The 26594-nt window shown below is 37.5% G+C and overlaps 1 protein-coding gene across 1 annotated transcript; it reads left to right on the forward strand.

The window, feature by feature from the left end:
* Positions 1-18369: 18369 nt before the first annotated feature.
* Positions 18370-19191, forward strand: LOC121979550 (transcription repressor OFP4-like). The gene has a single exon (XM_042531544.1). The coding sequence runs from the start codon at positions 18370-18372 to the stop codon at positions 19189-19191; it is 822 nt and encodes a 273-aa protein (XP_042387478.1).
* Positions 19192-26594: the final 7403 nt, after the last annotated feature.

Genomic DNA, 26594 nt, shown 5'->3' on the forward strand with positions numbered 1-26594 from the left:
TATTTAAAATTCTATTTTTGTCGTGGATCGTATCCTTGCGAGGCGTGGTGCTATTGGAGGACCAGAGGTGTAGCAGAATAAGAAACAAGATAGATGCGACGACTGGACCCGATGGCGGTGGCTAAAGGTGGCAGTAGCTAAGGTTGGAGCACATGGAGGATAGTGATGGAAAATGTCATAATAGTTGGAAATTAATTTCCAAATTTATTGCTTTTATTTACTGTGATGTGTGTGTGTGCATGTGATGTATGCTTGCATAGGTTAAAATTCCTCACCTTAAATAACTAAGTGGGAGAGGGATTTTTAAAATAAATTTCACGGTCTCCATTACTGGTTTGTAAGTGATGCAAACAAACTTGCGCGTTGGCTCTGAGTGCCTTCCTCTATATCGGATGAGTTTGTTTGCGGATCACTAGATCAAACTTTCATTTTGGATGACTATAGGAAATTAATTAAGAGTGTGTGATCTTCCCCATCGGAAGGGACACAATCTTATTAATGGACTAAGTGTCAAGTAATGGTATACACTTAGGCACGTCTAATAGTATCCTCCCCATCGGAGTCACTGCTATTATTTGTGTGACCGAAGGAAAACCAACTATTAATTTTATTTGTCATAAAGTTAGGTTGACAAGGATAAAATTAATGGATAAAATCTCCTCATATAAATGTTGGATTTTGTATACGTCCACACTATCATGGCATGCAAAATTCATGGTGATTTGAGGTGTTGGTTAATTTAAAATAGTATTGTTTGAGGAATCAATATTATTCTAAATTTAGAGTCTTGACCAAAGTTTATTTTTGTGATTCTTAGGATGACTTTCAACCCACTGGCCATCATACTGAAAGAGAACAAACTTACTGGTCCAATTAGGATTGGAAACAAAACTTGGACCCTAAGGTGGACTGTCCTCTAAAAAATGAGAATAATAAAAGTATATTTTGTTCATTAGTTATTGAAACATGTTTAGTGGTATTATCTACCGGTACCTGGTGTGTAGATACGGGAGCCACTGATCATGTCTGCAATTCATTGCAGGGGTTCTAGGAAACCTGACAACTATATGAAAGGGAAAATACTATCTACATGGGCACAGCTGCAAAAGTAGCAGCTGTTGTAGTGGGAGATGTTTATCCTTTAAAAGGAATAAAACATTGATTGTCTTGACGTACTAAGTTTTAGAAAGAACTTTATTTCAGTTTCTAAAACTATTTAAGGATTGATATACTGTCTTTTTTTTATAACAAAGTTGTTATCAAGAAAAAGAGGGAAGTTATCTATTTTGGTACATTGGTTGGCAATTTATAACTTCCACGATGCGACAAATTGGAAATTAATAACTCTAATAAGAGAAAGCAACCTTCGGAAATGAACCAATCATATCTTTGGCATCTAAGGCTAGGTTATATTAACTTAAGTAGGATTCAAAAGATAATAGCCGATGAACTTTTGGGTTCATTGGTAGTGGAAACCTTTCCAACCTACGAGTTTTACTTGGAAGGAAGAATAACCAAGAAGCTTTTAAGTCTAAGGGGTATAGAGCCAAAGATGTGTTGGAATTGGTTCATTCTGATTTGTGTGGATCTATGACTATCCAGGAAAGAGGTGGTTTCGAATAGACAACTATTCAAAATATGGGTAAATTTACTTGATGCGCCGCAAGTCTAAGTGCTTTGATAAGTTCAAAAAGTATTAGGCTGATGTGGAGTAACGTCAAGATAAAAGTATCAAGACACTACGCTTAGGAGTAGTGGCAAGTACCTCTTGGGAGAGTTTAGAAGTCACTTATCAGAAGTCAAGATTCAATCCCAACTAATTGCATCTGGTACACCCCAACAGAATGGTGTAGTAAGAAGGTATAGGACTCTTATAGAAATGATTAGATCGATGAGTTATTCAGAAAATTACCAAATTCGTTTTAAGGATATATTTTGGAAATGGAAGTGAACATAGTACCTCCTAAGTCAGAACTCTCTACTCACATAGAGTTGCATAATAGGCGTAAGCCTAATTTGAAGCATATTCGGATTCAGGGTAGTCCAGCACATGTGCTGAAGGGAGACACTGATAAGATGGACAGGAGTTCACTTGTTTGTGGGCTATCCTAGAGAAACGAAAGGAGGTTTATAGTCATAAAAATCAAAAGGTCATGGTTAGCACCAATGCCCGATTTTTCAGAAGAAGACTCTGAAATGAACCACAAGCCCATAAGTAAATTTGCTCTTAAAGAAATAATAAAGGACACGTCTAATCTAGTACCAACTGTACAAGATAAAATATCACAAGAAACTGTAACACGTATCACAAATGATACACAATTACAGATAGTGCCTCATTATAGTGGGAGAGTTGTTAGACAACCTGAAAGATTCATGTTTTGGGAAAGTCTTTGGACTTGATCCCTAGCAAACATGAACCTGATCCCCGGACATATGAGGAAGCGCTCCAAGATAAGGATGCAGCATCTTGGCAAAGAGCAATGAATTCAGAATTAGTATCTATGTATTCTAATAAAGTCTGGGAGCTTGTAGAACTACCAGATGGAGTAAAAGTCATTGGGTGTTAAAAGGTCTACAATAGGAAAAGAGGGATAGACAGGAAGGTGGAAACTTTCAAAGCAAGGCTCGTTGAAAAAGGAAACTTTTTCACCGGTAGCCATGCTTAAGTTTATTCGGATTCTTTTATCTATTGCTTCTCATATGGACTATGAGATTTGGCAAGTGGGTGTCAAGATAGCTTTCCTTAATAGAAGTCTTGAAGAAAATATCCATATAAAGCAACCAGAAGGGTTCATTGCAAAGGACAAAGAGCATCTTGTGTGAAAGCTCAATCAGTCTATGGACTGAAGCAAAGCTTCAAGGTCTTGGACATCTGGTCTAATGAAGTAATCCATGGATTTATTCAGTGACCCAATGAGTTTTGTGTATACAAGAAGTGTGATGGAAAAGTGGTGGTATTTCTTGTACTATACATAGATGACATTTTTGGTAGTTGGAAACAATATCAAAGTGTTGTCGGAAGTAAGGGTATGGTTGTCCAAACAATTTGATATGAAAGACTTGGGAGAATGCACACATATTCTCGGGATCAAAGTGATCACAAGAAAAGAATATTGTGCTTATCCCGAGCTTCATACAATTCTAGCTCGTTTTAGCATACAAAACTCTAATAAAGGTTTATTACCTTTTCAGCATGGAGTAGCTTTATCTAAAGAGATGTCTCCAAAGACATCAAAGGAGATAAGAGTGTTGGTTGCTACTCGGAAAACCTAATGGTTCCACTGTATAAAAATTTTGTACAAAGGTCTGAACCTTTTCCTAGCTACCATGTGTTCTTTTAAATTAAACTTGGATCGCCTGCGAAACTTAACATGTTTGATCCTAAGCTTAATTTATTTGTTCTTTTAAGTTTAGACTTGGATCTCCTGCGGAACTTAACATGTTCGATCCAAATCACCTAGGTCACGAAGATAATTAAATATCTATTTCCAAAATTGGCTTCCAGTACTGACGTGGCGAGGTACATGACCTTCTTGAATATGGGAGCAACCACCACCGACTAGACAAAGCCTTTTAAGGAAATTAAATATTTAACCTTCCCATAGTAACCCTAGGTTAACCACTAAGAACAATCAAATCATAAGGAAAAAAAACAAAAGAACACAACTTCGAAAACTATTTCGAAAAACTAGAATCGCATGCCTCTTGTATTTGGTATTTTTACAAAGAAATAAAACTAGCATGATGCAGAAAAACATTACTAGTTATACCTTTCTTTTGAAGACAAAGACCTCTTGATCTTCTACCATATTCCTCTTCTAACCTCGGACGTTGTGTGGGCAACGATCTTCCGAGATGAGAACCACCTTTCCACCTTCCTTCTTTCTTCTAGATTTCGGCCACAATAAACTCCTCCAAGGATGAAGAATTTCAGCCACCACCAATGCTCCAAGGGATGCTAGAGACGAGGCTTGCTTTCTCTCCTTCTTCTCCTTCCTTGATCCAGCCACAAACAAGAGCTCCACCAAGATGATAGGTTTCGGCCAACAAGAGGAGAGGAGAGAAATAGGGTCGGCCACCAAAACCAAAGAAGAGAGGAAGGAAAAGAATAGAGGTTGTGTCTCATGAAGGCTCCTCTACCTCCTCTTTTATAATCCTTGGTTTTGGCAAATAAGAAAATTTTAATAAAAAACTTTCTTAATTCTTTTGCAATGAAAAGGAAAAATTTATTTAATTAAAAATAAATTTTCTTCTCATTATTATAATGGTCGGCCACACCAAATCTCCAAGCAAATAAAAATTTTAAACACAAATAAAAACTTCCTTATTTGCTTCCGAAAATTTTAAAAAATTTCTCCAATAATTTTTATCCCTTCATGATTGGTTAATAAAAAGGAAATTTTATAAATTAAATCTTTCTTTAAACATGTGAATAATTTCCGAAAAGTTTTCTAAAAATTAAAATCTCCTTTCAATCTACAAATAAGGAAAGATATCAAATCTTTTCTTAATCTTTTGTAGAAACTAATAAAAGAGAATTATTAATTTTTTAAACTTTCTTTTAAATCATGAACATGGTTAAAAGGAAAGTTTTTACCAAAATTAAAATCAACCTTTTAATCTACAAATAAGGAAAGAGATTTAGCTCTTCTCTTAATCTTTTGTAGAATCTTATAAAAGGAAAGATTTAAATTTTTAAACTCTCTTTTAAATCCACATAAGAAAATTTTAATTTAAAAAAAATAAAATCCTTTTATTTTAATTTGGGCCGGCCACACCAAGCTTGAACCCAAGCTAGGGCCGGCCACCTTGAAGCACCCATGAACCAAATTTTGGCCGGCCCTAGCTTGGTCTCCAAGCTAGCTGGTCGGCCCCTATGGGATGGGTAAGAAGGTGGGTATAGTACTCTATAATTAAGAGGCTACGATAGGGACCGAGAGGAGGAATTGGTTTTGGTCTCCCGATAAAATTAAGCATCCCGTGTTCGCCCCGAACACACAACTTAATTTTATCAATAATAATTCATTCCACTAGAGAACTATTATTGAACTACCACACCAATCCCAAATTATATTTTGGGCTCCTTCTTATTATGAGTGTGTTAGTCTCCGTGTGTTTAAGAGGTCAAATGTCCACTAATTAAGTGAGTTACTGACAACTCATTTAATTAATTTCTTAGTCCAAGAGTAGTACCACTCAACCTTATCGTCATGTCGGACTAAGTCCACCTGCAGGGTTTAACATGACAATCCTTATGAGCTCCTCTTGGGGACATTATCATCCTAGATCACTAGGACATAGTTTCCTTCTATAATCAACAACACACACTATAAGTGATATCATTTCCCAACTTATCGGGCTTATTGATTTATCAAACTAAATCTCACCCATTAATAAATTAAAGAAATAAATATCAAACATATGTGCTTGTTATTATATCAGGATTAAGAGCACACACTTCCATAATAACTGAGGTCTTTGTTCTTTTATAAAGTCAGTATAAAAGAAACGACCTCTAATGGTCCTACTCAATACACTCTAAGTGTACTAGTGTAATTATATAGTTAAGATAAACTAATACCTAATTACACTACGACCTTCCAATGGTTTGTTCCTTTCCATCTTGGTCGTGAGCTACTGTTTATAATTTATAAGGTGCTGATAACATGATCCTCTGTATGTGACACCACACACCATGTTATCTACAATATAAATTAATTAAACAATCTACATTTATCATAAATGTAGACATTTGACCAATGTGATTCTTATTTCTAGATAAATGTTTATACCAAAAGCTAGGCTTTTAGTATACATCCTAACAAAAAGGACATAAAGGCAGTTCCTTATGCTTCGACTGTCGGAAGTCTAATGTATGCTATCTTGTACACGAGACTGGATATCTGTTTTACCCAGGGCATAGTTAGCAAATATCGAAGTAACCCAGGACTAGGACACTAGACTGTCGTAAAGCATATATTAAAATACCTTAGAGGGACTAGAGATTATATGCTAGTTTATTAGGCAGATGATTTGATCCCTGTGAGTTACACGAATTTTGACTTCCAATCAGATAGGGACAATAATAAGACGACCTCAGGATTTTTGTGTTTACTTTAGGAGGTGAAGCCATATCTATGGAGGAGTGTTAAGCATAGGTGTTTTTCCAGACTCCACCATAGAAGCTGAGTATGTGGCAGCCTCTGAGGTAGCCACAGAAGTTATATGGCTCAGAAACTTCATGATGGACTTAGACATGATTTTTGGTTTGTCCAAAATTATTATAATTTTTGTAATAATAGTGGTGCAGTAGCAAACTCGAAGGAACCATAAGTCCATAAGGCAATTAAACACAATAGAGCGCAAGTACCACCCAATACGAGACATCGTATAACGAGGAGAAGTTGTTGCCGCCTAGATTGCATCAAATGATAGCCTGAGAGATCCTTTCACTAAGGCCCTTAAGGCAAGAGCTTTTGATGGGAATGTTGAAGGGTTGGGAATTAGATGTATGGCAGCAGTTATGACAGCTTAGTCTTTTAGTATAAGTGAGAGATTATTAGAGTGTATACTAAAAGCCTAGCTTTTTGTAAACATATATATTTGAAATAAAAAGAAACATATTGGTCAATATCTACATTTATATACTAAGTGTAGTTGTTCAATTGATTTATATTGTAGATAACATGGTGTGTGGTGTCACACACAGAAAATCATGTTATCAGTTCCTTATAAATTATAAACAGTGGCTTATGACTAAGATGGAAAGGAACAAACCATTGGAATAGTCGTAGTGTAATTAGGTATTAGTTTATTTTGACTAATAAATTACACTAGTACACTCTGAGTGTATTGAGTAGGACCATTTAAGGTAAGTTCTTTTATACTGACTTAATAAAAGAACAAAACCTTAGTTATTATGGAAGTGTGTACTCTTAATCCTAATATAATAACAAGCACATATATTTAGTATTTATTTCTTTGACTTATCAAAGGGTGAGATTTAGCTCGATAAATCAATAGGCCCCATAAGTTGGGAAATGATATTACTTATAGTGTGTGTTGTTGATTATAGAAGGAAATTGTGTCCTAGTAATATAGGTTGAGAATGCCCCCAAGAGGAGCTCATAAGGATTGTCATGTTAAACCCTGCAGGTGGACTTAGTCCGACATGACAATAAGGTTGAGTGGTACCACTCTTGGACTAAGACATTAATTAAAATGAGTTGTCAGTAACTCAATTAATTAGTGGGCATTCGATATCTTAAAGGGAGATTAACACACTCATGATAAGAAGGAGCCCATAATGTAATTTGGGATTGGTGCGGTAGTGCAATAATAACTCTCTAGTTGAATGAGTTATTATTGATGAACTTGAGTTGTGTGTTCGAGGCGAACATGAGATACTCAAACTCGTCGGAATGTCAAAACCAATTTCTCCTCTAGGTCCCTGTCGTAGCCTCATTAAAGCCTCAAGTCCATCCATATAAAAGCCCATCTTAGTGTCCAAGAAGGGGGTCGGCCCAAGGCTTTGTGACCAAGACAAGGGCCGGCCACTATCTCTTCAAAGAGGGCCGGTCCTTTTTGCTTGGTGCCCAAGCAATGAGGGATCGGCCACCATAATCTAAATAAGGATGGGTGTTTTGAATTTTTAAAATATTCTCTTTGTAGAAAACTAGAAGTTTTAAAAGAGAGATTTTAAAATTATAAAACTTTCCTTATTTGAATTAAGTCATATGATTTAAAAGAAAGTTTAAAAGTTTTAAACTTTCCCTTTCTAACCATCCTCATGGTTTTTAGAAAAAAGGAACAGAAGTTTTAAATTTGAAACTTTCTATTTTTGTAACCATGTTAAAAAAGAAAACTTTAGAAGAGAAGTTTTAAATTTTAAAACTTGGTTTTAATTTTTAAAACTTTCCTTTTTTAACATACACTTTAGGAAATTAAAAGAGAGCTTGTAAAATTTTATAAGAGCTTTCCTTCTTTGCTTATAAAATTTTTACAAGAATTATTTTCTTCCTTTTAAGGGGTCAGCCACCCTTGCTTGGTGCCTAAGCAAGGGGTCGGCCAATCAAATCAATGATTGATCCAATCAATGATTGAATCAATCAAGAGAAAAGAAAAAATAAAAGGGAAAAAGGAAAAACAAGAGGAAGATTTTAATTTTTGTAAAAATCTTTTCCTTATTTACCTTGGGCAAGTAATATAAAAGAAGGGGAGGATAGGCCTCATGGAGTATGCTATTCTTTTCTCTCTTCTCTCTAGTCTTCTCCTAAGGGCCGGCCCTTGCTTCTCTTCATGCTAGGGTCGGCCACCTCTTGTGGTTGTTTTTATGGCTGGATACAAAGAGAAGGAGAAGAAGAGGAGAAGTAGGGATTGCATCTATTCTTATTCTATTGCTTGTGCTCTCTATTGTGACCAGCCCTCTCTCCCTTCCCTTTCCCCTTGCTCTCTTTGGTTCCTTGGTGGTGGTGGTGGCCGGATTTTAGAGAAGGAGGAAGAAGGCTTTGGGTGGTGTTCATCTTGGAGGATCGTCGCCCACACGACGTCCAAGGTGAGACGAGGAATACGGCAGAAGATCTCGAGGTTATTAGCATATAAAGAAAAGGTATAACTAGTAATTCTTTTCCGCATCATGCTAGTTATTTTTCTTTGTATGAATTCCAAACACAAAAGGCATTAGATTCTAGTTTTTCGAATTTGTAATTTGAAGTTGTGTGTGTTTTTTTTAAATTTTTTGAATTTGTGATTCGATTGTTCTTTTCAGTTAAACCTAATGTTATTTTATAAAATTAAATATTGAATTTCTATTAAAGGCTTTGTTGAGGCAGTGGTGGATGATCCCATACCCAAGAAGGCCTAGTATCTCACCATGTTTGACCTGGGAGCCGATTTTAGAAATAAATATTTAATTAACTTTATAACATAGGTGGATTTGGATCAATAGTGTTGAGTTCCGCTTGCGATCCAAATCTAAACCATCAAGAATAGATAAGTTAAATTTAGAATCAATAATGTTAAGTTCTGTTTGCAATTCCTAATTTAATTTCTAAAGAACACAATAGGTTGTTTAGGAAAGGTTCGACACTTGTACAAATTTTTGTACAGTGGAACCGGTACGATCTTCCTAGGACCAACCAATAATCTCATCTTTTACTGTTGGTACTAGATTAGATGTGTCCTTTATTATTTCCTTAAGAATAAATTTACTTATAGGTATGTGGTTCATTACATAGTCCTCTTCTAAAAATCGAGTATTGGTGCTAACAATGACCTTCTGATTTTTAGGACTATAAACCTCCTTTCGTTTCTCTAGGATAACTCATAAACAAGTGAACTCTTATTCTTAATTCCAACTTATCAGTGCCTCACTTCAGCACATGTGCTGGACTACCCCAAATCTGAATATGCTTTAGACTAGGCTTACGCCCATTCTACAATTCTATGGGAGTAGAGGGTTCTGATTTAGAAGGTACTATGTTCACTTCTGTTTCCATAGTATATCCTCAAAACGAATTTGGTATTTCTGAATAACTCATCATCGATCTAATTATTTCCATAAGAGTCCTATACCTTCATTCTGCCACACCATTCTGTTGGGGTGTACCAGGTGCAGTCAGTTGGGATTTAATCCCGACTTTTGATAAGTGTCTCCTAAACTCTCCTAAGAGGTACTCACCACTACGATCTCACCGCAGTGTCTTGATACTTTTACCTTGACGTTTCTCCGTATCAGCCCTGCACTCTTTCAACTTATCAAAGTACTTAGACTTGAGGTGCATCAAGTAAATTTACCCGTATCTTAAATAGTCGTCTATAAAAGAGATGAAATATTTGAAACCACCTCTTTCCTGGATAGTCATAGGTCCTCACAAATCAGAATGAACCAATTCCAACACGTCTTTGGCTCTATACCCCTTAGACTTAAAAGGCCTCTCGGTCATTTTTTTCTTCCAAGCAAGACTCGCAGGTTGGAAAGTTTTCCACCACCAATGAACCCAAAAGTTCATCGGCTATTATCCTTTGAATCCTACTCAAGTTAATATGACCTAGCCTTAGATGCCAAAGATATGATTGGTTCATTTTCGAAGGTTGCTTTCTCTTATTAGAGTTAGAAGATGTGTTATTAATTTCCATTTGTTGCATCGTGGGAGTTATTGGATTATAAATTATCAACCAACGTACCAGAACAGATAACTTTCCTATTTATCTTGATAACAACTTTGTTATCAAAAAATAGAATATCAAGTTCTTTGAATAGTTTAGAAACTGAAATCTAATTCTTTCTAAACTTGGTACGTAAAGATAATTTTTCAAAATCCATGTTTTATTCCTATCAGAGGATAAACATCTCCCATATCAATAGCTGCTACTTTTGCAGCATTGGCCATATAGACGATGATTTTCCCTTCATATAGTTGTCGGGTTTCCTGGAACCTCTGCAATGAATTGCAAACATGATCAGTGGCTCTCGTATCTACACACCAAGTACCGGTAGACAACACCACTAAACATGTTTCAACAACTAATGAATAAAATACACTTTTAGTGTTCTCATTTCTGAGAGGACAATTCACCTTAGAGTCCAAGTTTTGTTTCCAATCATAATTGGGACTACTAAGTCTATTCTATAGTATAACATCTAGGGGATTGACTAACATTTGAAATCCTAAGAATCACTAAAATATTTGGTCAAGACCAACTCCTCAAAATCCCTGTGAATTTTGTATGTCACGTTAGTGTAGACGTATACAAATTCAATCTTTAAGAGGAGATTTTATCCATTAATTTTATTATCTCGTCAACTTAACTTTATGACAAATAAAATTAATAGTTGGTCTGTCTTTGATAAAATATTTGATCAAAACTTTGAATTTAAAATAATATTGATTCCTCAAACAATATCATTTAAATTCACCAACACCTCAATCACTGTGAATATTGTAAGCCACGATAGTGTGGACGTATACAAATTCAAGCATTTGTAAGAGGAGGATTTTACCCATTAATTATCTTGTCAACCTCTCTTTATGACAAATAAAATTACCTCAAACACCGTGAATTTTGTATGCCACGATAGTATGGACGTATACAAATCCAAACATTTGTAAGAGGTGTTTTACCCATTAATTTTATTTTCTTGTCAACCTAACAAATAAAATTACCTCAAACACAGTGAATTTTGTATGTCACGATAGTGGGGACATATACAAAATCACACATTTGTAAGAGGGGGTTTTAATTTTATTATCTTGTCAATCTATCTTTATGACAAATTAATAGTTGGTTTTCCTTTGGTCACACAAATAATAGCAGTGACTTCGATGGGGAGGATACTATTAAATATGCCTAAGTGTATGTAACGACCCAGCCCCTCTGCCCCATGGGTGGCCCAACTGGCGGCCCCTTGGCGGTCCCTTGGGCGACCCAACTGCCGGCCTAAATTGGTGACCCCTTATGTCGTAGACCAACGACCCTCGGCCATGTCGTTACTCACTAGGTCTTCCCACCCCTGGCCAGTGGATTTTTGCCTTCCCCAGGATTCGAACTCTAGACCTCCAGGTTAAGTACTAGAGTTTATAAATCCTGGTAGCCAAGTGAGTGGCATAAAAAGGTGTCTTTTTATTATAACGACCCGGCCCCTTGGCCCCTTGGGCGGCCCAACTGGCCGGCCATTTTGGTGGCCCAACTGGCGGGCCATTTTGGCGGCCCCTTTGCGGTCCCTTGGGCGGCCCAACTGGGGGCCCAACTACGACCCATTATGTCGTCGACTGACGACCTTTGGTCGTGCCGTTACTCACTAGGTCTTCCCACCCCTGGCTAGTGGATTTTTGCCTTCCCCAGGATTCAAACTCTAGACCTCCAAGCTAAGTACTAGAGTTTATGAATCCTGGTAGCCAAGTCCTGGGGAAGGCAAAAATCCACTGGCCAGGGGTGGGAAGACCTAGTGAGTAACGGCATGACCGAGGGTCGTTAGTCGATGACATAAGGGGTCGGCAAATGAGCTGCCAGTTGGGCCGCTGAAGGGACCGCCAAATGGGCCACCAATTGGGCCGCCCAAGGGGCCGAGGGGCATGGTCGTTACAATAAAAGGCGCCTTTTTATTGTAACGACCCGGCCCCTCGGCCCCTTGGATGGCCCAACTGGCGGCCCATTTGGCGGCCCCTTATGTCGTCGACCGACGACCCTCGGCCGTGTTGTTACTCACTAGGTCTTTCCACCCCTGGCCAGTGGATTTTTGCCTTCCCCGGGATTCGAACTCTAGACCTCCAGGCTACTAGAGTTTATGAATCCTGGTAGCCAAGTGAGTGGCAAAAATCCACTGGCCAGGGGTGGAAAGACCTAGTGAGTAACGACACAGCCATTACAGTGTATACCATTACTTAATACTTAGTCCATTAAATAAGATTGTACCCCTTCCGATGGGGAAGATCACACACTCCTAATTAATTTCTTATAACCATCCATAAAGGAAGTTTGATCTAGTGATCTGCAAACAAACTCATCCGATGGGGAGGGAGGCACTCAGAGCTAACACACAAGTTTGTCGCATTACTTACAAACCAGTAATGGAGACCATGAAATTTATCTACTAATCTCTCTCCCACTTAGTTATTTAAGGTGAGAAATTTTAACTATGAAAGCAACCATCACATGCACACACACATCATAGTAAATGAAGCAATAAATATGGAAATTAATTTTCCAACTATTATGACTTCTTCCATCACTGTCCTACGTGTGCTGCCAACCCTAGGGTTCATGCCGTCGGGTCCATCGAACTTCCTTTTTCACTACGCCTCTGGTCCTTCAATAGCACCACGCCTCGCAAGGACACGATCCGCGACAGAAAAAATAAAATTTTACATACATCGATCTTATATTCCACAAGGGAATGTACATCAAGTCTAGATCGAATATAAATGTAAAATCCTAGGGTTAATACAGCTCCTGTTGTATTAGTTAAATACAATCATACACACACAATAAAATACCCTTAACATGCCCAAGAGTCCAATCACACACAATAACCATAAGCCATAATAGTTGGAGCCTACAACCACAAAGTTACCATATCCTACTATTATCCTGCCTAAATTATATATGACATGTGCATAACTAAACTGAAAACCAAACGCACAGAGGCAAACCCTAGCTCTGATACCAATTGTTGGTTGGTCCTAGGAAGATCGTACCGGTTCCACTCTACAAAAATTTTATACAAGTGGCGAACCTTTCCTAACAACCTATTGTGTTCTTTAGAAATTAAATTCAGAATTGCAAATGGAACTTAACATTATTGATTCCAAATTTAACTTATCTGTTCTTAGTGGTTTAAACTCGGATCGAAAATGATACTTAACATTATAGATCCAAATCCACTTAGGTTACAAATTTAATTAAATATTTATTTCGAAAATCGGCTCCCAGGTCAAACATGGCGAGGCACTTGGCCTTCTTGAGTATGGGAACATCCACCACAGCCTCGACAAAGCCTCTTAACCAAATTCAATATTTAATTTCCTTATATAACCTTAGGTTTAACCAAAAAGAACAATCGAATCATAATATCGACAAATAAAACATAGAAACACAACTTCGAATTACAAATCCGAAAATCTAGAATCTCTAGCCTCTTGTGTTTGGAATTCATACAAAGAAAAACTAATATAATGCGGAAAAATAATTACTAGTTATACCTTTCTTTATAATCAATAATCTCTTGATCTTCTACCGTATTCCTCTTCTTATCTCGGACGTTGTGTGGGCAACGATCTACCGAGATGAGAACCACCAACACCTTCCTTCTTGCAAGATTCGGCCGCCAACCTTCAAGCTCCAAGGGATGCAAGAGCAAAGCCTCCTTTCTCTCCTTCTCCTAGCTAGAACCGGCCACCAAGGACTCCTCTTGTGTTGATGTTGCTGGCCACCAAGGAGGAAGAGAAAAGGAGAAGAGCAAGGACTAGGGCCGGCCACCACCAAGAAAGAGAGGTAGGAAAATAGAATAGAGTTCTCCATGAAGGTACCCCTCCCTCTCTTTTATAATCCTTGGTCTTGGCAAATAAGGAAAATTTAAATAAAAACTTCCTTATTTTCTTTGCCATGAAAAGGAAAATTTAATTAATTAAAAATATTTTCCTTTTCTTAAATCAACATGGCCGCCCACCTCATAGCTCCAAGCAAGGAAAGTTTTGAACACAAAATTAAAACTTCCTTATTTGCTTTCGGAAGAATTTTTAAAAATAAAAATTCTTATTTTGAATCCCTTCATGGTTGGTTATAAAAGGAAATTTTATAAATTAAAATCTCTCTTTTAAAACATGTGGATGATTTCCAAAAAAGAAAGTTTTCTCTAAAATTAAAATCTCTCTTTCAATGTACAAATAAGGAAAGATATCAAATCTTTTCTTAATCTTTTGTAGAGACTTATAAAAAAAATATTTAATTTTAAAACTCTCTTTTTAAATCATGAACATGGTTACAAAAAAGGAAAGTTTTATCAAAAATTAAAATCTTTCTTTTAACTACAAATAAGGAAAGATATCAAATCTTTCACTTAATCTTTTGTAGAAAGCTATAAAAGGAAAGATTTAAATTTTAAACTCTCTATTTTAAAACTATGATATCCACATAAGAAAAGATTTAAAATAAAATTATTTTAATTTTATTAGCGCCGACCACAACAAGCTTGGACTCCAAGCTATGGTCGGCCCCCTTAACTTGACTCATGCCTTGGCTTGGCCGGCCCAAGCTTGGACTCCAAGCTTGCTTGGCCGGCCACCTAAGGGTGGGTAGAAAATGGATATGCGGTGGATATAATTCTCTATATACAAGAGGCTATGATAGTGACCGAGAGGAAGAATTGGTTTTGGTCTTCTGATGAAATTAAGCTTCCCGTGTTCGCCCCGAACACCCAACTTAATTTAATCAATAATAATTCATACCACTAAAGAATTATTATTGAACTACCACATCAATCCCAAATTACATTTTGGGCTCCTTCTTATTATGAGTGTGTTAATCTCCTTGTGTTTAAGATGTCAGATGCCCACTAATTAATTGAGTTACTGACAACTCACTTTAATTAATATCTTAGTCCAAGAGTAGTACCACTCAACTTTATTGTCGTGTCGGACTAAGTCCACCTGCAGGGTTTAACATGACAATCCTTATGAGCTCCTCTTGGGGGCATTATCAACCTAAATTACTAGGACACAATTTCCTTCTATAATCAACAACACACACTATAAGTAATATCATTTCCCAACTTATCGGGCATATTGATTTATCGAGCTAAATCTCACCCTTTGATAAGTCAAAGAAATAAATACTAAATATATGTGCTTGTTATTATATTAGGATTAAGAGCACACACTTCCATAATAACTAAGGTCTTGTTCTTTTATTAAGTCAGTATAAAAAGAACTTATCTTAAATGGTCCTGCTCAATACACTCAGAGTGTACTAGTGTAATTTATCAGTCAAGATAAACAAATACCTAATTACACTACGACTATTCCAATGGTTTGTTCCTTTCCATCTCAGTCATGAGCTACTGTTTATAATTTATAAGGAATTGATAACATGATCTTTGGTGTGTCATACCACACACCATGTTATCTATAATATAAATTAATTGAACAACTACACTTATCTTATAAATGTAGATATTTGACCAATATGATTCTTATTTCTAAGTAAATGTTTATACAAAAAGCTAGGCTTTTAGTATACATTTCAACAGTAAAATGACGATGAAGCGCATGATACTCTCCACCCCAATCAGAATGAAACGAGTGGATTTTACGATCAAAATAGTGCTCAACTTGTTTTTGAAAGCGACAAAAAATATCAAAGAGATCAGATTTTTTTTCATAGGAAAAATCAAAGTAAACTTGTTGAAATTTTCAATAAAAATAACATAATAAAGAAAATCTTGATTAGATGAATAGGAGCAGGACCCCATACATCAGAGTGAATAATTTCTATAGGAAAACTAGAAGTGCGAGAAGAATATACAAAAGGTAATTTATGAGATTTTGCTTTTATACAAGCTTCACATAAATGAGAAGAGGGGGCTAAAGAAATTGGTAAACCATACTAGTTAATGATATTCTAAACAACACGTAGAAACGGATGACCAAGACATACGTGCCAAGAGAGTATCAGTGTATTCTCCAACAAACGCATTAGTCTAGGTGGGTTGAAGATGATAAAGAACGTCTTTAATATTTCCTTGGAGTAGAATATTTCATGTTGTGGGATCCTTCACAAGACAATGATAAGGATGAAATTCAAAGAATACTTTATTATCAAGAGCAAACTGACGGACAGAAAACAAATTTTTAGCAATAGAATGAACATGAAGAGTGTTGCACATGCGAAAAGTATGATCATATGAATGAAAGGATGTGTTTCTAATGTGAGCAATTTGTAAACTTGTGTCATTGCCTATTTGTATCATGTCGGGTCCATGATAAGGTGAAGCTTCTGTGAGAATATTATACTCCAATGTAACATGATGAGTTGCTCCAGAATTCGGATGTCATCCTAGGGTTTCAGGAACTGATGACGTTGTATTAGGAGGGATGAAGAGTGAAAATGCTCCAGAACTAGATGATTGAGTACTAAATTGACAAGATGAGGGAGAGGGTCGACTTGATAATACAAGTCCTCCTAAAAAATTTGAATCATATCTTTTATAACAATTTTGAGCATAATTACCATAATTGAAGTAAATCTGACAGCGTCCTCGACCCCGACCTCTGAAACCTCCAAATTAATTTTGGAGACCATATTAAGGAGGAGGCTGATTATGTTGATCAGGTTGTGGAGCCTTGCTAATCATGTGTGCCGATAAAGATAAAGAATCTGACATCCTTTGAGATTGTATTTGTAGAAGTCTTTCATGAGAGGATAACATATCATGAAACCTTTCAAATGACACTTGATCCATGTGAATCGTGACACTGGGAACAAAGTTATCATATTGAGGACCTAAACCTGCAAGAACATACATTAATAGTTCAGGATCAAGATCGACATGAATCAAATAGTAATTATTTATTATTTTAAATAAAATTATTAAATCTATTGAGGACCTAAAATTAATATATTGAATTATCATAATTTATTTATATATTTATAATAATGCATTTTATATTATTTAAAAGGAAGGATAAATGGTGTGATGCAATGTTAAACTACTTAGAAAAATAATTAAAAAGATTATAGTTAAAAATCGAATGAATGTTTTAAAAGTCGTCTTTGTAGTGAATTTATTACGAATTAGACGGGGGAATGTCTATTTAATATTAAGAATAAAAAAAATGATGGATGTCAAAGTTTTAGGACAAATATAGCTTGATGACTGTGATGGTGATAACAACTATACAGATAAAATATTTTTAATATAATTAGCTAGAGTAGGCGGTGGTTGAGAAGCAACATTCAAATTAAGCTGTAATGAGTAATGTAAAAGGAGAATCTCCTGGTTTGTGCCTTAATCATCTTCAAGAATCCAAAACCAGTATTTCCATTAATCCAAAAGATTGGGTTAATAATGTATATATATCTGCCAATTTAGTTAACAGAAAACTAGATTAGTACATATCACATGCGCACAGGGTTACGAGGACACATCAACTTCGATGTTTCCTATTCAAAACTATGTTGCTTAATCACTTATTTCCAATTTTTGTTAGGAGATGGGCGTCTTAGTCGCTAAATCTACGACCAGGTGTATATCAAATCACGATATAACGATCTGTGATTACCCAATTAATTATTTAACCCAATTCTCCGTCCAGTCGTTTGATATTTGAGCTTATCATATTGTTGGCGTCGAGAATGACATTCATTCCTAACATCTTTAATCAATGGTCCGAATGGGTCCCCACCTGATCATTCTTCTTTTGTCCGCTGCAAGAACTCTCTACGATCATCACCATCCTTGTTATCTAACATTTCTAAAATACACTACTGCAAACTCAAAGGTGAGGAACACATTGCTCTCCATGTTGTTGTCAGTTTGAAAAACAAACAAATTTATAATTTGTCTTCAAAATCGTCTAATTTTGACACCGCCACCCGCTTAAGGACATAATCCGTCAGCCACTGATCACCACCACCCACCCTTCATATATCAACCACCCCTTGAGGAAGAGCATCCTTAGAGAGTGAGAGAGACGTTTATCAACAACGGGATTAGCCCATGCCCTTCATGCGGTTAACAACTACTTTAGAGGAGCATGAAAACTATGTTAATGCAGGATATTTAATTAGCTTCTGTCCCGTTTGCAATAAATTCCTTGTTCTTGTGTAGGGAATTGAGACTTGAGAGAGAGCTAGGGGTGCCCTTTATAGATGAGGAGTTACAGGTTTAGGTTATCTGTGTTGTTGCCTAGCTCTTGGCTCAACAAGCTCGGAATCAAGGGCAGAGAAAATAGGAGGCAAGTGATGGAGCAATCCACAGGGCAAGACCAAGCTTCAGCAACAACACAAACCACGGAAGAACAAGGCCGCATCGCCAACAGAGCCTCCTCCTACATCCCAAGCAAAGACAGAAAGGAAAAGCTTTTCTGTTCCACGATGAACACCGAGGCATCACCCACTAGTTCGGCTGCTGCCGACGAGTTACCTCCTAGATTGAAGCGCACATCGCAAAGAATGGCTAAGAACCCATGTGCTGAGGTCGTCTCTTCCAACTGCCACTGTCATGTGTCTTCTTTCAACGGCAACATGGTGAGGAAGTTTAAGGAACTGGAGGTGATACCGGAGCTTGACAAGCTGCCACCAATTGTAACAAAGCCAGCGAAGGAAGTGCACGAGCCGGCATCCAACAGAAAACTAATTCACTCAATCAGGAGGCGGCAAAGCTCACCAAGGATTGGAATCAAGCAGGTGAAGGATTACAGGAAGCAGAGCACAGCAGCACAAAGGGTAGTCACGCAGCAGAAGAAGCCCCTATTGGAAAGCTTGGTGGTGATGAAGTCATCTGCAAATCCTTTGAGAGACTTTGCAGAGTCCATGATGGAGATGATCGTGGAGAATAATGTCCAGGAAAAAAATGAGTTGGAGGAGCTGCTAGCCTGCTACCTGTCACTGAATGCCCAAGAACACCATGAAGTCATCATGAAGGTTTTTGAGCATGTCTGCTTTGTTCTTACCAAGATGAAATGCAACTGAAGGAATTAGCCTAAATAGAATGTAATTTATTCTAGAAGTAATATGTTAAGTTATCTTTCAGTGTTAGCGATTTGACTCCTTGCTCCCTCTCGCTCTTACGAAGAATGAAATTAGCTGAAAAACTGTCATTTAGGGAATCTGCCAGTCGACAGCCATGTATTTTGATTTAGTCCACCAAATTTAAAAGTAGTACGCAAAGTTGTGTCGTTGAGGTTACATTGTGAAGAGCTTATGGTTTAAATAATTCTCACTAATCAGAGTTAGTCTCGTTCTAAGCATCCCTTTTTTTTTACAGATTAATAGGTGCCACAATTCCAACCTTAGTTTAAGATCTCTCAATCTCTATATGGGACCCCAATTAACAATTTTCTTCCATGAGAAAAGAGGAATACATGATTCCTTTCATTCAGGACAACAAAGAGAGAGACCCCCATGTTCAAATATCTCTGTCATTTTAAACTTCACTTCATGATACCAAATATACATTTTAATGAGAAAGGACCACTATATTAGTTCTTCGTGTAGAAATTGACAAGGAGGAAAAAATAGCCGTCTTGATAAATCCAAAAGTGTTTGAGAAATAAAGAATATGAGGCTTATATAGTTAGATTAAAAAATCATCCTAAACCCTAAACTGAAAAGGTAAGATAAAATTGTCTTAAAAGCTATAAACAAATAATTCTAATAAATTTATTTAATCTAACATCCTCTTAAACTCGCGATGCTACAGCAAGAAGTATTGAGAGTTTATCAGACAAAAAATAGAATCGTGTAGCGGAATGAACCTTAGTAATATATTAGATATTTGTAGTGAGGAAGGAACAAAAGATAGTGTGAGAGTGTCAAGATGCAGATGATGACGAGTAAGATGACAATCAATCATAATATGCTTCATTCTCTAATAAAAAATAATATTATGTGCAATTTGAATGACACTCTGATTATCACAATGAAAAGCAGTAGGTTTCTGAAGAAAAATGCTCATATCTACAAGAAACCAACGTAGCCAAACAATCTCACAAGTCGTGGTAGCCATAACACGATCCTCAACTAGTGTGGAAGATCTGGAAATAACATCTTACTTCTTATTCTTCCAAGAGATAAGAGAATCTCTAAAAAAAATACAGAAGTCAGTGGTCGACTTACGATCCATAGGGTCGCCCATCCAATTAGCATCAGAGTATACACAGAGCTCTAACGAGGAAGTGGAAAAGAATAAGAGACTCTGAAATTGAGTTCCTCGAGGATACCAAAGATACGAAGAATAGTGGCCTAATGAACTATAGTGGATGCAGTGACAAATTGATTAACCACATCTACAACATACGCAATATCAGGACAAGTCACAGTGAGATAAACCAAGATTCCCACAACTGTACGATAGAGGTTAGGATCTGGCAAAGGAGAATCATCTGATGGAGAGTACCAAGCATTAGTCTCAAGGGGAGTATCAACTGTTGGTGCAACCTTAGGTCAAGGTTGACCTGGTTGACCCGACTCAAGTTGACCTGACTCGAGGTATATTTTGATGTTTGACGAGGATAGAAAAGTTGTATTCTGATGTTTGACAGAATACAAACTTGGGAGATTATGGGTGCAATCTTTGGTCAAGGTTGACCTGGTTGACCCGAGGTGAGTCGACCTGATTCGGGAAATCCTGGTGAGTGAAGCCAGGTGAAAGTCCTGGTGAGTGAAGCAAGGCAAGGGAAAGTCCTGGTGAGTGAAGCCAGGCAGTTGGAAAGTCCTGGTGAGTGAAGCCAGGCAGTTGGAAAGTTCTGGTGAGTGAAGTCAGGCAAGGGAAAGTCCTGGTGAGTGAAGCCAGGCAGTTGGAAAGTTATGGTGAGTGAAGCCAGGCAAGGGAAATCCAGATAGGTCAAGGTTGACCAGACATCTGGTGAAAAGTCCAAGCAGGGAGCTTGGCACGAGAAAAGTCCAAGTATGGAGACTTGGCACGGAAAAGTCCAAGTATGGAAACTTGGCATGGGAAGTCGGAGAGGGCTTGGGAACTCGTTCTCCGAACTGTGGTCAGAGAGGGCTCGGTAGCTCGTTCTCTGGACCGGATGGAGTCGGAGAGGGCTCGGTAGCTCGTTCTCAGGACCAGGTAGGGTTTAGGGCTGGGAGCTCTAAACCTGGATCGGTCTGGTGACCGATCCAGTGATACGCTATTTGACTGATCGGTCTGGTGACCGATCAGTAACCAAACAGTGTGTTTCTGTGAATTACCTGATCGGTCTGGTGACCGATCAGTAATCATACAGAAGCGAAGAAAATCGAGAGAAGAAAGAGGGGGATCGGTCTGTGGACCGATCCACCTGACCGATCCACCTGAGTCCTGATCGGTCCACAGACCGATCAGAGAGTTGGGCAACTCTCTGTGAAGCGTGCTGATCGGTCTGGGGACCGATCAGAATAGGTCCTGATCGGTCCCAAGACCGATCAGAGAAGGTCTGGACCGATCAGGGTGGAGCCTGATCGGTCCAGCTCTAGCCGTTGAGTCACAACGGCTAGATTTCTGCTGTGTCTTCTGCCCTCTTCACAGGTTCGCAGGTTCAGGGATATAAAGGGGTCGAGTGCCTCTACAGTAGAAGAACAGGCCTCTCTTTTCTTTCTGATCTTACTGCAATCAGAGCTTTGCTGAGCTCTCATTTTCTTGAAGCTTCGTGGAAGCTTCCTTCGGCTAGTTCCTGCTGTTGTAGGTGTTTCGTGAAGTTTCTGCTTCATCCAGTCGACGAGAAGGCAAGCTGTGTTTTTACATTCTTACTGCCTTTGTATTGTGCTGTATCTTTGTACTCCTATCTTGCTGTTGCAAGAAGTTTGTGGCGAGGTTTCTCCACCCAGAAGGAGTTTCTATTAGCCGATTTTCCGGGGTCTCATCCACCGACGGATTGATAGGCTTCGTCCACCTTACAGACACGCCGAGGAGTAGGAGTATCATCTCCGAACCTCGTTACATCATCGTGTTTGAGGTTTGATCTTCTCCACTTTCGTTTCTACATTGTATTTCCGCTGCGCTAACCTAAATTGTAGGAAGAAACGATAATTTGAGGTCGGCTATTCACACCCCCCCCCCCTCTCTAGCCGCATCCGAAGGTCCTAACATCAACTACCCTATTATCAGTGATATGTGCATGCTCAAATAAATCAATTATGTACTTTGACTAAGACAAGAGATAACCATTTGGCGAAGAAGCGATCTCAATCCCCAGAAAATAGCGTAATAAACCTAAGTCTTTCATAGTGAAACAACGAGCGAATTGAAACTTCAAATACTCAATTCCATCAAAATCATCACCAATAATTATCTTGTCATCCACATATAAAGAAAAAAGTATAAGACCTGCACATGTACACTCGACAAATAAGGTGAATCATGATTATTGGGATGAAAGCCAAGTGACGTAATCACCATGGAGAACTTCACAAACAAAGCCCATGGTGCTTATTTGAGTCTATAGAGAGTTTTATGAAGCCTGCAAACTTCACTAGGTCGATGAGCAACTCCAGGTGGAGGCACCATATACACTTCTTAAAGATCACCATTTAAGAAACTATTTTTGACATCCATCTAAGATATTTCTATTGACAAAAGAAGCAATAGCAATTAACATATACAAATAGTGGTCATTTTAGCAATAAGGGTAAAAATTTTCTCACAATCCAAGTCATACTCCTAAAATTAACCTTTACCAACAAGACAAGTTTTGTACCATTTGACAAAACTATCAAATTTAGTTTTGATCTAATTATAGATCCAACAAGAACCAATGGCAGATTAACTTAGTGGCAGAGGTACCAAATCCCAAATATAAGTATGATGCAAAGCAATTAATTTCTCATCTATAGCATTTTGCCAAAGAGGGTTACCGACAACTTCTTAATAGAATAAAGTCTTAGAAAGATGATGAAAAGAGGTAACAAAAGAAGCAAAGGAACTAGAATTGTTAGATCGGGTCGCATGTGAGAGGGAGGGGGGGGGGGGGGGAATCATGTGGTTTTGAAAAAACTTTGCTTTCATTTTGAGATCAAAGTAAATGCAGTGGAAAAATACACAAATCAAAAGCAAGTAAGAAAATAGAAGCAGACACGGTCAGTTTACTTGGTTCGAAGCCTTCGGCGACTCCTACTCCAAGACCTAGGTCCCTCGGACCTATCCATGGGTAATCCACTAAAACATTTTTCGGTACCTCCAAAAAAGGGAATCAAGTACATAGAAAGGATGGAACAAGTGTAAACCCTACACTTGTTCTTTTGCAAATAATTAAGTATAAATTACAAGTTTGTTACCCAACACCTTCAAAGATTGTCAGCTTAGGCTTGGTGTCGGTCGGCTCCTCGATAGTAGTCTAACGTAATAGCGTCATAGCAGTCACCGCTGGAAACCAGAGCAATTAGTGTTGGCGCAGGGTACACCAGAATCAAACCTAAGTTTTGATGTTGTCAAAGGTTCATGTTAAGTCTTGTTGTGATCTAATAAGTTGACCAAGTGTGCGGGCTGTTTACTCAACTAGGAAAGTCCTAGTTGGAAGCTAAGCAAGAAAGACTTAGCAGATCATGGAAATCAGGTGGAAAGACCAAGTGGGTCCAAAGGATTCGACACTTGGTGGGGAAGCTCGATAGGTTTGGAGGACCAAAGATCGAGGGAATATCCTGGGTGGCCGATCAAATGCTAAGTGACAAAGTCTAAACAGGTCTAAAAGACCAAGGTTTGGCAGGTAGGTTGAGGTAAGCAACTGGAGGAGCGACAGTGAGGTCGTGTTTCGGAAGGGAACAAACCCTAGGTCATTGATCCAACTGAATAAATTGGTAAGGTTTCCAAGTTGGGATCAAGATAGTGTTGTTGTCAATTACTACTCATGCATCTTTACTATTACTGTGCTAACTCTATTTTGCAGGAACTTTGATTCTAAATTTGTGTTGCAGGAATCAAAATCTATCAGTTGACCGAACCTAGGATCGGTCGACCGAACCAAGTTAATTTAGACGAAAGATCAATCAAAGCAGAGCTGGTAAAGTGACTTATCGGTGGACCAAACTCATCTATCGATCGACTGAATCGTGATAATGTGGCACAGTATAGATTGACCAAAAGCAAAGAAGGAAGCCAGACTAATCAGTCGAGCGAACTAGAGTATTGATCAACCAAACCAAAGGATCGATCGACCGAACGATCATCGCATTAAAGGCGCATTAATAAACAATCTCGACGAATGAGGAAAGTGCACCATTCAGTCGATCGAAAAAGGTGATCGGTCAACTGAACCATTCAATGTCAACAATGCTCGAAGATCATATCTCAGGGAAGAAGGAAGAGAGCGGGTTAGGCCAACCGAACCCAAAGATCGGTCGACCGAACGTTGACGATTCTTATAAAAGTGGTGCTCGAGGTTCGAGGCTATGTAATCAGTTTTGAGTTCATCTCTGTGCAAAGCTACTGTTCATGTGACAAGTCTGCTACTCATCTCCAAGCAAGCTGTTGCTCCATCCAAGAAGTACCTACCGAGCTTCATCCTACATCTAGTGTCAGTATATTTTTATTTAGCTTGCTTTGTACTTTATTTCAAGTAAGAAAGTAGGTTGTTACTATCTTACACATTTCATTGTATGAATTGCTTCTTTCCGAAGGTTTCAAAAATAAGGATTTTAGTGAATTGCCCAACGATGTGATTAAGGATCGCGGGTCTTGGAGTAGGAGTCGACCTAGGCTCCGAACCAAGTAACTGAATCGTGTTCTTTATTTTCCACTGCATTACTTTGTTTTAAACACTTAAAAAGAAAAGAATTTTTTTAAAAAATGATATTCCCCCCCCCCCCCCCCCTCTATCATACTTTCTCAATCCTTCAATTTGTATCAGAGCCTGATAGCTCTGAAATTACTTAACCATTTTATGAGTAATTTTGAAAACTTTTTCTTTTTCTTTAAAAGCATTTTTTTAATACTTAAGTAATATTTTCTATTCTTTATCCTGCACTGCTAATCCCAAGATGAAAGTCTTAGAAATTTATTTTCTACCTTTTCCTTGTTGAAGTGTATACTGAAAGCCCAAGCTTTTGTAAACATTTATTTTGAATAAAGAATCATATTTGGTCAAATTATCTACATTTGTTTGTAGTTGTTCAATTAATTTATATTGTAGATAACAAAGTATGTGGTGTCACATACAGAAGATGATGTTATCAGTACCTTATAAATTATAAACAGTAGCTCACGACCAAAATGGAAAAGAACAAACCATTGGAAGGTCGTAGTGTAATTAGGAATTAGTTTATCTTAACTATATAATTACACTAGTACACTTAGAGTGTATTGAGTAGGACCATTAGAGGTCGTTTCTTTTATACTGACTTTATAAAGGAACAAAGACCTTAGTTATTATGGAAGTGTATGCTCTTAATCCTAATATAATAACAAGAACATATATTTGATATTTATTTCTTTAATTTATCAATGGGTGAGATTTAGTTCGATAAATCAATAAACCTGATAAGTTGGAAAATGATATCACTTATAGTGTGTGTTGTTGATAATAGAAGGAAATTGTGTCCTAGTAATCTAGGTTGATAATGTCCCCAAGAAGAGCTCATAAGGATTGTCATGTTAAACCCTGCAGGTGGACTTAGTCCTACATGACGATAAGGTTGAGTGGTACTATTCTTGGATTAAGATATTAATTAAATGAGTTGTCAGTAACTCACTTAATTAGTGGACATTTGATATCTTAAACACAGGGAGACTAACACACTCATAATAAGAAGGAGCCCAAAAATATAATTTGGGATTTGTGCGGTAGTTCAATAATAGTTCTCTAGTGGAATGAATTATTATTGATAAAATTAAGTTGTGTGTTCGGGGCAAACACGGGATGCTTAATTTTATCGGGAGACAAAACCAATTTCTCCTCTCGGTCCCTATCGTAGCCTCTTATTTATAGAGTACTATACCCACCTTCATACCCATGATAAGGGGGCCGACCAAGCTAGCTTGTGGATCAAGCTAGGGTCGGCCAAGCCTTGATTCGTGGGTGGCCGGCCCTAGCTTGAACTCAAGCTTAGGTGGCCGTCCCCCATTAAATTAAAAAGAATTTTAATTTTAAAATTTCTTATGTGAAAGATATAATTTATTGGAGAGATTAAAAATTAAAATATCTCTTTTAAAAGGATCTACAAAAGATTAAAAAAAGAGATTAGATCTCTTTTCTTATTTGTAGATTGGAAAGATATTTTATTTTTCTTCTTTATAAATTATTCACATGTAGAAAAATTAAAATTATAGAAATTTCTTTTTATCAACCATGAAGGGATTTTAAAGGGAAATATTATTTTTTTTTTTAAATTTCCGAAGACAAATAAGGAATTTTAATTGTTGATTGAAATTGCCTTGTTTGCTCTTATTGAGGTGGCCGACC

The sequence above is a fragment of the Zingiber officinale genome, chromosome 5A (assembly GCF_018446385.1).
Source record: "Zingiber officinale cultivar Zhangliang chromosome 5A, Zo_v1.1, whole genome shotgun sequence".
Taxonomy (NCBI): Eukaryota; Viridiplantae; Streptophyta; class Magnoliopsida; order Zingiberales; family Zingiberaceae; genus Zingiber; species Zingiber officinale.